Raw genomic sequence first — 10,076 nt, 5'->3', positions numbered from 1 at the left:
CCAAGTTGACATGGCTGAAATAAGCCTTTTTGTTTTTCTCAAAAGCACTGAGACACATTAAGACAAAGTAAAGTTAAACCTACCCATTTTGACTTCACAGCTTCCTTAGTAACAGAAGCAGTATTTTCAAATCCAACAGTGCTGTTTACTCCAGGAAACGTTTTCCTCATAGTCATGGCAAAATCAAACACCACATTATCTCAAGTTCCAGCAAACACTTTATTCTCCTCATTAATGTCTCAAAACCGTTGGAAGCCAAAGCCTGGAAAAAGCCCTTTGGCAATAAATGTGAATGTTTTACAAAGAGAAGAAAAAAGTTGCAAGAGGTTACAAGTTTCCGTTAACTGTATTTGAGTATTTTTCTTTGGTTAAAGTCCCCAAACAAACTTGAATAAATTAGACACAGTGTCGATAGAAGTAAAAGAAGTAGTCTGTAAAGAATATCCCAGCAAAATAAGGATCCGTTGAACAGTCAGCTAAATCCTGTCAGAACAAGGGGGAAAAGAAAAGAGAGAATGATTAATGTAAGAATTAATTGTAGCTAAAGTTTATTTATTTATTTATCTATTTATTTATTTAATGGCCCATTTCTTTCTCACTGAAAAGAAAAAGAAAAAAAGAGAGCTTACCGGTGCAGCTACCCGGAAATGGTATGCGCTGTCAAAGAATGGGGCTGCAGGGAGCCTCCAAATGTGCTGATATCCCTAAATAATGAATGAAAGAGACATCCATTTCATAACTATATTTTACACTCAAGTTGGAAAGAACATAGGCTGAAAAAGCATTCCTTTGACTGCTGTAGGAGAGGTATTTGTGACAACAGCTTTTGATGGTGTTGCTGGAAAAGTCTGCAGCTTCTGAAGGATGCACAGAAGATGCTGAACAAAGCCCTGTGATCAGAGTCAGCAAAGGGAAACATTCGCCTGTGGCTCATGGCCTCTCTCTCAGTGAGGAACAGAGGCTGTGCCACAACTGTAGGCACACTTCTAGGATGGGGACAGAATGCCGAGGAGCTGGAAAACGTTACCTGTGTCATCTCCTGGGAGACTTCTTGGTGGCTTTGCATGCCTTTGGCTTCCCTTTTACTACGGAAACACATATTTCCAAGGGTGAACTTGCACTGGAAGACTATCAATGGCTCTGTTGTGCTTCAAGAGACAAAGAAAAGAAAGGGCAAATGGAAAAGAAGTTACCAGCTCCCACTAGGCTACATCTTGATAAGAAGAGGGACTAATGGGAACATAACTTGGAAATCCATTCAAAGTTCCAAATAGGCATGTTATTACACAAAGCTCACGGATGCCAATATACTAGTTCACATCTCATTATAACAGAAACTCAATCTCAGATGACTACTGTTATGGACTGAATGTTTGTGTCCTCTCCAAAATTTGTATATTTAAATCTTAACCTCTAATGTGATGGTGTTAGGAGGCAGAGCCTTTAGAAAGTGACTAGGTCATGACGGTGGAGCCCTCATGAGTGGGAATAGTGCCCTTATAAAAAGGAGCCCAGGTCTCTCGCCCCTTCTGACATGTGAGGACATAGAGAGAAGACGGCTACCTATCAACCAGGAAGTGGACGCTCACCAGACACCAAATCTGTTAGTGCCTTGATCTTGGACTTCCCAATCTCCAGAACTGTGAGAAATGAATGTTTGTGGTTTAAGCCACCCAGTCTATGGGATTCTTGTTATAGTAGCCTGGAACTGACTAAAACTAAAACTGAGATAACATATGACAGTCTCTAAAACCTAATCTCATGACTTAAATCACCTCAACATCAGAACTTCTTATCTCCCTAGATCTTAAAATAATTTTTGGATGTATTCCTTCTCTTTTCACTGGCAGCTGAATTTGCTTCCATCTGAAGTTTACAGGATTTCAGATTCTGCAGACTCCTGCTCTGGGTAGGTATTGTTTGAATCAGAGAGGCAAACAACACAGGTAGGGATGTGCAGGTGAGCCCCGTGAGGAATTATAAGCTCTTCAAGCTATCAGGGTGGAAGACCTGTCAGAAAGAATGGTTCTTCTCTGGAGGCTGGCCCAAGAATCATCATCAAGAGGGTGAGATCCATCTGTCTTTGGAAACAATATTTTTGCACAAGTGGAACAACCTACAATCTCGGTTGAGTATGTGTGTTATTTTAAGATCACCCATGTTAGAAAAAAATGGTTCTTAATCTAAAAAGCCTGATTTAGTGGCTCAAGATGACCTTCTGCCACTTCAGGGGATATACCACTTCACTTATTTCCCTCCATCGAAGCTAGGAACGAATGAGGAAACGCTGTTCCAGGTTGCTCAGGGAGTGCTAGAGAATAGTACATTTAGCTTTTGCTCTGCCTGTAAATATGGTGGGTTCTGAGCCATGGAATTTTAGCTGCTTGAAACAAACCTTTCCAAGGCAAGCAGTTGGCTTGTGTCATTAGCTCATTGTAGAAGCAAAGTGGATGAGAGAAGGAGTATGAAGTCTGAGTGAAACAGAGGAAGAGATGGGGTGGGGAGCGGGGAGGGACTGATGGAGGAAGAGTAACAGAGCTGGGGAAGCAGAGGGAAAGTGGGGAGGACAGAGGGAAGGGAGAAGAGAGGAAATGTGGAAGGGACAAAGGAGAAACTAACATCAAGAGACACAAAATAAACACCATCTATCTTCACGGTGAGTATCTCACTGCGTAATTTCTGCAAAAGTCTTAAAGTACCATAATTATTTTAAATAGCTGATAAAATAGATTAAATTAGAGTTTTGTGATTGTGGGAGGAAAGGCAGTCATAATATGAAGTGCCTGCTATGTGCCAGGAAGGGGCAATGTTCTTAAATATCTCATGTCACTGGGGAGGCAGGAAAGTGATGGTTGAAAGGAAGGGCTGATTTGAAGCCCAGCTCCACCACTTACTCGCTATGAGTTTCGGGACAGGCTTTTTGACCTCTCTAAACTAAGTGTTCCCATCTGAAAAGGGTTGTTGAGAGGATTATATGACCCAGTAGTAAACTGTAGAGTGTCTGGCATATAGTCTGTGCTCAGCAAATGGTAGTTATTAATTTCACTGTTATTATCTGTGATTCTCACAGCAGCTCTCCTTGTTATGGTATAATGTCAAACACATCTTACAAATGAATAAACAGTAGCTCAGAGAGGATAAGTGGTTTCCCCAGGATTACAGAATTAGTAAGTGACAGAGACAAAATCTGAACACTGGTCTTCCCACCTCCAAACTCTGACTTCTTTTTTTCAACTCCCTTCGGGGAGGGGGTGGTGTCTGCATTAGCATTGCTCCCAGAAGCTCACAAAAATGTGCAGCCCCCCACATCCAGGGGCCAGGGCCACACTATTACTCTAGTTCCCACCCCAATTCAAAGGGACACAGCCAGGGGCAGACTGAGAGCATCAAACCCAGGGTCACTGTCACTTTGTAGGTATGAGTATACAGCACAGAGCCTTTCCATTCCACTGGAGGGAGCCTGGAAGGTCCCAACCTTCATTTTGAAAACCCCTCCCTCAAGCTGGCCTAACTCTCAACCCAACCATTATTCTTTAACTGATAACTTTCCACCTCCTAACTTATTGATCAAATTGTGAAGGAAATTCAGTATTGTTATTCAAATAATGATAAAAACAGAATTGTCTTTTACAGCTATGCACTTACTTGATTTCCAGAGAGAATTTGACATTGGTGGGTGTGTACTTATTAACAGGAATATGGTAATTGTAATTTCCAGACCTAATTATGGGAAAAAAAATACAAATCAAAATACTCAGGAAAGGGTTCAAAAGGCTTTTTTCTACTTTTTGTATACTGTGTAAACTGTGAAATATTCTATAATACGTAACAGATACAGAAAATCAAGTTTAACATGGCATAGTTTCATGTTTTTCAAAGACATACCTGTCAAATTTCAAAGTGATCTCTTTTGGATCTTACTATATATGAAATATACCACAAAGATTTATGGTTTGTTAAAATACACAGAAGAAATGACAGAAAGTCAAATCCCAGACCAAATGCACAAAACTAAACAAATAGGAAATGACTTCAGTTCCCCTTAAGGAGATACAGATTTCAGAAGACAAATGAGGCAAAGTCCTCAAACTAACAATCCCTCTGGAAAGGAAAATTGGAAATAATAAATACCAGCTTTTTTACAGTAAACCACTCCCTTTTAGGCAACATTAGCAGGAAATATCATGTACTTTCAGAACTGGAATCAACTAAAATTATTATAGTCCTAATTACCATTTAGTAATGGAGAAAACTGCAAGACAGAAATGCTTATACAGACATTCCTCCTGCCCTTGACTAGGGATGCTTGGGGAAAGGGGGGAGTTCCATTGATTCATATTGTAATGAAAACTCTAGCAAAAAGGCTTATTGTATCTAATACAAGTTCTTATGACTGGCCATCCCTTGAATTATATGGAGAAATAACTTAAAACCAGATAAATGGGGAAAAGAGCCAATCATTTTAAATTTCCATTAATGAATATTAAACTGGGTTGTTAAAAATAAGAAAGCAAAAATAAAAGCAATAGATCTGAACTGGGATCAGGAGGGCTTTGTCCTACTGGAGGAAGCTTAGGTAAATAGAATTCATTTCCTACTATGTGCCTCCCAACATCTGTGTGCTTTCCAGGAACACAACTCCTTAGCTAGTAAGTATCCTCATCTTACAGATGAGAAACAGGTACGCAGGGAGAATAAACATCTTGTCAAAGTGCTGGAATTTGAACCCAAATCATCTCACTCTTCATCACATCATTCTACCAAACCAATTATGTCTGTCTCTGACTTTTTCAAGCTCACTGAGCCTCAAGTTTTGTAATGGCAAAATGGGGATAATACCAACCTCATGTGATTTTGTGAGAATTCAATAAGATAATGAATGTAAAGGTCATAAACAAATCATAAAGCACCATACAGGTTATTTTCAAAAGTCAGGACCATCAGCCTGAAGCTTAAGGTACATTAGGCTGAAAAAGAAATAAGGCTGAGAATCCGTAGGATTTGTGACACCAATTCAAAATACACAGCCTTGCCTTTAACCTAGCAGGCTTAAATATTAGCAGGCTTAACTAAACCAGTAAATACTGATCAAATAAAGAAAAAATAACTCCTTATTCTTAATGACTACAACTTGCATATTGTGTTTGCTGAAGCTTCTATGCTTGCCCTCTATGCGTCTAGATGCATTGTTACCTTGATGCAGGCGATACACTAGAGATGAACATTGCTGATAACTTCTGCAGTACCCAGATTTTTTTCTCTTAACTGAAAAGGTTAGGATAAGCTATATTTTTTCAGCAATTAAAATAATGATATCCCTTGTTATTAAAATATACAAATGTCAGGTCACTCATAACTTGGAGCCATCAGTAATGTCTTTCTTTTCTATAAAATTAACTAACAGCTCTGTGCCTATGGTATGTGGCCTCAGAGAGTCAGCCACAGAGCTGCCCCCTAAGCTTTTAGCTTTGGACTTACCCATTAAACCAGGAGACTGTAATCTTTGGAGCTGTGGTTTATTGACATTTGCTAATACCAACCATTTTATGATTCCCTCTTCCACCATACAACAAATGTGTTTTCACTTAAGGAGCAATGTAAGCACACATCGGTTTTACCAGGTAGCATTAGCTTTCATTCCAGTCTCAAAAACCCAGAGCCCTGAGTAAATTCCAGAAACAATCAGGGGATAATGGGGAGGCTTACCCACCCGCACTGGAGGCTTCTACTGCAAAACCGACGATCTATTATTTGCTGGATTTCCATAATCTGAATAGAACTGATGGTTGTATCAATCCCTGAATTGAGAAGAAATAAAGTAAACTCTTCTGCAGAGAAAAAGAGCATTGTGCTCCAGCGCAGGCTCCAAATTGCAGAATGTGAAACAAGAGTTTCCTAGATAAATGGAATCCATTTGCATTCAAATGGGGGAAAAAAAGGAGAAGAAAGGGGAGAAGGCTTTTGTTGTTGTTACAGTAAATTTTAAGAAAACTAAAAAAAAACAAAACAAAAAACAAAAAAACAAGCTCCAATAGACAGCCTCATAACATCCAAAAGAATGCCTGGATCATGGAAGTCCTACTAAATTGAAATTTATTGAAAATGGAGAGCGCAATGTGATATGCAGTCTGGCCAATAAAGAAAGATTCAACAAAAATCAGAAAACAGAAAACCAACTAAAAATTTAGCAGAAGAATAGAAGAAGAGAGCAGGAAGTTCAAATAAATTATTAAAATCCATGAAGATCAACCAAAAGGCCTAGCGGTATGCAACCATTTCTAATGCCTCCTTAATGGTTAGGCAGCCGTCGATTATCGAAACGTAATCCCACGGGTGTTTGTGGCAGAGTGCAGCCTCCTTCCCTGTGCCTTACTCCAGTAATGCTTTCACAGCTTGCTAGTATTCTGCCCGGCTCCACAAAACCAAAGAAGAAAGTCACTTAAATATAAACTTACAGTCGCTCCCCCAGTCAAGGTTGGTTAGCGCCTGTCCTGCCAAGAATGATGTGCTCCTGTCTCCTGAAGAGGAAAAAAGTCTGTCAGTCTTGAAGCTTGTTCGGGATGAGAAGAAACCCAGTGTGTGCCCTAGTTTGTCTCTGTCAGTTGAATGTTTCCCCCACCTTTCAACCCATCACATCCCTATGCCATTTCTTACAGAGCTAGTTTACTGTCACCCTTCTCCAAAAAGCCATCTGTTTCGGACTGAATTATGTCCTCCAAGTTCTTATGCATGAAGCCCTAACCCCTGGTAACTCAGAATGTGACTGTGTTTGGAGATGGGCCTTTAAAGTGATAATTAAATTAAAATGAGGCTGTTAGTGTGGGCCCTAATCCAATCCGAGTGGCATTCTTATAAGAAGAGGAGATTAGGACATGAAGAGGCCTGCTTGCATGGAGGAGAGACCTTGTAAGGACACAGAGAGAAAGCGGCCATCTTTGAGCCAAGGAGTGAGACCTCAAGAAACCAGACCTGGTAGCACCTTAATTTGGACTTCTGGCCTCCAGAACCGTGAGAAAATAAATTTCTGTTGCTTAAGTCACCTAGTCTGTGGCATTTCGTTATGGCAACCCCAGCCGACTAAGACACCATCCCGGATTAGATCACTGCAGCTCACAGCTCCCCCCCTTCCACTGCCATGGCATGTATTATTACTGAATCCTCTAAGTGGTGATCAATCAGTAATATCTTCTCTATCACTGTACCAAAGGGCACATTATCTCTGGATTGTTACTTTCCACGTATCTTTGCCCTTTCTCAACAACTCCAGAATAGGGAACCTCTACTAACATTCTTTGAATAATCTATAACTCCAAGCATAATGTGATCCACTCAGGAAAAAAGCGAGCTTAAGTTAAAAACTGAGCTGCAGCCAGCTGAGGAGAGGGCTCAAATCACTGGTATGGGGCCAGAGCTCGCTTGTGGGGAAGGAAGCCAGGGGAGTGGTTATGACCCGTCAGAGCCGAAAAGGCATTTTAAAAGCAATATTGAAAAGGTAACCACTCAGATGACTGTTGTTAAGGCTATGGGAAAAAAATGTATCTTTTTAAAGTGGATGGTAAAAGCAACCATTTAGTGAGTTGTTAAGCAAACCTAACAAAAGAATTTTAAAGTTTTTGCAGTCAGTTTTTAAATTTGCAGATGTTTTTTCAAGTATATGTACTCTGTATTGCAGTCCTTCATTTTCATTAAATATCTATGTTTTTCAATATAATTTTGGGCAAAACACAAAGATGTTAACCTTATTTAACAAGAGACATAAGTTAAAACAATATGTGCTGCTTTCATGGGAAAGAAAAAGAGACAAGAGCTAAAACAAGTTTCTGTATGGAATTTCAGGGTAGAAAGCAAAGCAACGGTGCAGACTTCTGGGGGTTAGTCGCTCCTAAGTATCTGTCCAGGTTAGTACTTCTCACACTAAGTGGAAGGGCTGGTTCACTTGTCTAGAACTGTGAGCTTTTGGAAGAGTGCATCTTGTTCACTATTGTATCCCCACATAAGGCAATGCCAGGCTCAACTGTGGGACTCACTACACATCTGTGGAAGGATGGAAGGAGGAGAGTCAGGGAAAGAGGAAGGAAGAGAGGAGGGAAAGCCAATCATGTATCTTCTAGAAAAATGTTTCCTCTTCCACACTCAAAGGAGACACCCCTAGGGGATGGGTACAGAGGGATGGTAGGAGTGGACTCGGGGAGCTGGGCTTCTTCATCCTGTTAGCAAATGGGAGTGAGACAACTTGAAGGCGAGGCAAGTTTCCTGAAAATCCTCCCCAGCGTGATGCTTCCCTTTAAGAAGAAATGGACCTTGATATATGGTGATTTTCTAGAAAATTGAATATTTCCCTTTACCTAAAAATGTATGTACTGTCTAAAAGGCCTCCAGATTTCTTGGATTCCAGCTATTCAAATAGTAATTTTCGAGCACATGTCTCCTGCTATGACTTTTGCTTATGACTGCTTCCATAGAAGGCTCATTTACAAGGCAAATGAGGCATAAAGAGAAGGGGAAACCTGACTTCTCTATCCTGTCTGTTTTCTTTCCCTACCTTTTGTTCTATTTTCCTGCTGAATTTTCAGGAAAAAGGTCATTGTAAAGTCTGGCAGTAGAACTACAGAGTTGCCTTACTTCCACAGAAGTGTATTTCTGGGTTCCTGGAGACATAGAACCCTGTGATAAGATTTAGCATCTAATGGGATAAAGTGTTTTTTAACAGTAATAAAAAGGTGAAGTTGAGGAGAGATAATCTTGCAGCTTAGAATTATGAAAATGGCTTTTCAAAAGCAGGATTGGAAATAAATTTTGAGTCTCCTGTAAAACACCTCCACTTTGTCACTTCCCTGAGGCAAGACTACTCAATTCCGAAAGGCTGGTTATTGGAAAACCATAAATTCTCCTGTAGTCATACAGGGGTGGCTCTCATTTTACAAGTGCCTTCCAGCAATATTCCCTATAAAGTTAATATACATTCCCAGTGGTTTCCATCGTAAAGTTGGAGATATATTTCACAGTCAGCAGATGAGATCTCCCCATAAACTAAATTAGAAACTTCTGGAGAGGAGAGACTTAAGATGGTGTCCAACCAAAGTATATCCTGTCGTGGTAGAATGTGTGTATTGCACTACTTGTAAAACTGCGCTGATGGCTGCGTCCCAATACATCTTGGATACCTTTCTCTTTCATGATTGAAACAGGCTCAGGCCAAGAAAAAGTCAATGAGCCCAACCAATCGACGACTGAGTCCTTTAACACGGGGAAACATTTTCTTTCAATCATTGACTCTTCTCAGAGGTCTGGTCTCCAAATCAAAATAAGCATGAATTACAGATGCCTTTTGCTTTGTGAGATTTTAAAAGTCTTTACCAAATCTCTTAAAATCTGTAGAACTCCACTGATGCTTTTTCCCACAGGCTCTTAAGTTTTTAATATCTAACTCTGCTGCCTATTTAAATCTTTATTGGTTCCATAGATTAAAGTCTGATGCATCACACTCAGTTCCTCAGAGTAGAAGGTGAATATTTTGAAATACCCACTTTCCACTTCCTATTAGTCTTACGCAAACCTTTTATTAAGTGTGAGAAGAGGGGATAACCTTTCTGAAAGACATTTTAAGCAACCAACTTAGGCCCAAAGGAAGAATAATGGCTTGAGCTTAGCATGTCATAAAAATGCTGATTTCCCTGTACTTATTTTACTAGTAGTCTTACGCCTCAGGAAGGAGGCTCATAAATGTGTTCTGGGGCTTGGTAAACTATTAGATATTACTCCACATCTCACTGAGAGTTAGTCTAAGTTCTTTTTAATTAAAAAATTTTTATTCTTAAATTTGTAATTGGCCTTAAATGCCTCAGAGACATCTTGTTGAAAAGAATATTTGCCTGGTTTTCTCTTCTTTTGGATTTAGGAACCCTGATGTTATATGTTGCCCTGGACAGAGGCAAAAGATGGAGGAGCACCAGAAGAGAAATGCTTTTCTTCAGGCCCCCAGAAATATCCCACACTGGGCACAACAGCTCAGTGGCTGTAGGCACACAGCGGAATATTACTTAGCCATAAAAAAGAGTGAAATAATGCCATTTGCA

General features: G+C 40.0%; 1 protein-coding gene across 1 annotated transcript in view; it reads right to left on the bottom strand.

Moving 5' to 3' along the window:
* Positions 1-289: 289 nt before the first annotated feature.
* MYRFL (myelin regulatory factor like) overlaps positions 290-10,076 on the bottom strand; it is a 121,689-nt gene continuing 111,902 nt past the window's right edge. Inside the window, exons 20-25 of the mRNA XM_068561076.1 lie at positions 6,456-6,518; positions 5,711-5,798; positions 3,646-3,720; positions 1,028-1,148; positions 630-704; positions 290-483 (exon numbers count right to left, since the gene is read on the bottom strand). Coding sequence (XP_068417177.1) covers positions 397-483; positions 630-704; positions 1,028-1,148; positions 3,646-3,720; positions 5,711-5,798; positions 6,456-6,518 — 509 coding nt within the window. The 3' untranslated portion in view covers positions 290-396. The remainder of the gene's footprint in view (positions 484-629; positions 705-1,027; positions 1,149-3,645; positions 3,721-5,710; positions 5,799-6,455; positions 6,519-10,076) is intronic.

Source organism: Eschrichtius robustus, chromosome 13 (genome assembly GCF_028021215.1).
Source record: "Eschrichtius robustus isolate mEscRob2 chromosome 13, mEscRob2.pri, whole genome shotgun sequence".
Classification (NCBI taxonomy): domain Eukaryota; kingdom Metazoa; phylum Chordata; class Mammalia; order Artiodactyla; family Eschrichtiidae; genus Eschrichtius; species Eschrichtius robustus.
This window is presented reverse-complemented; position numbering and strand designations above follow the sequence as displayed.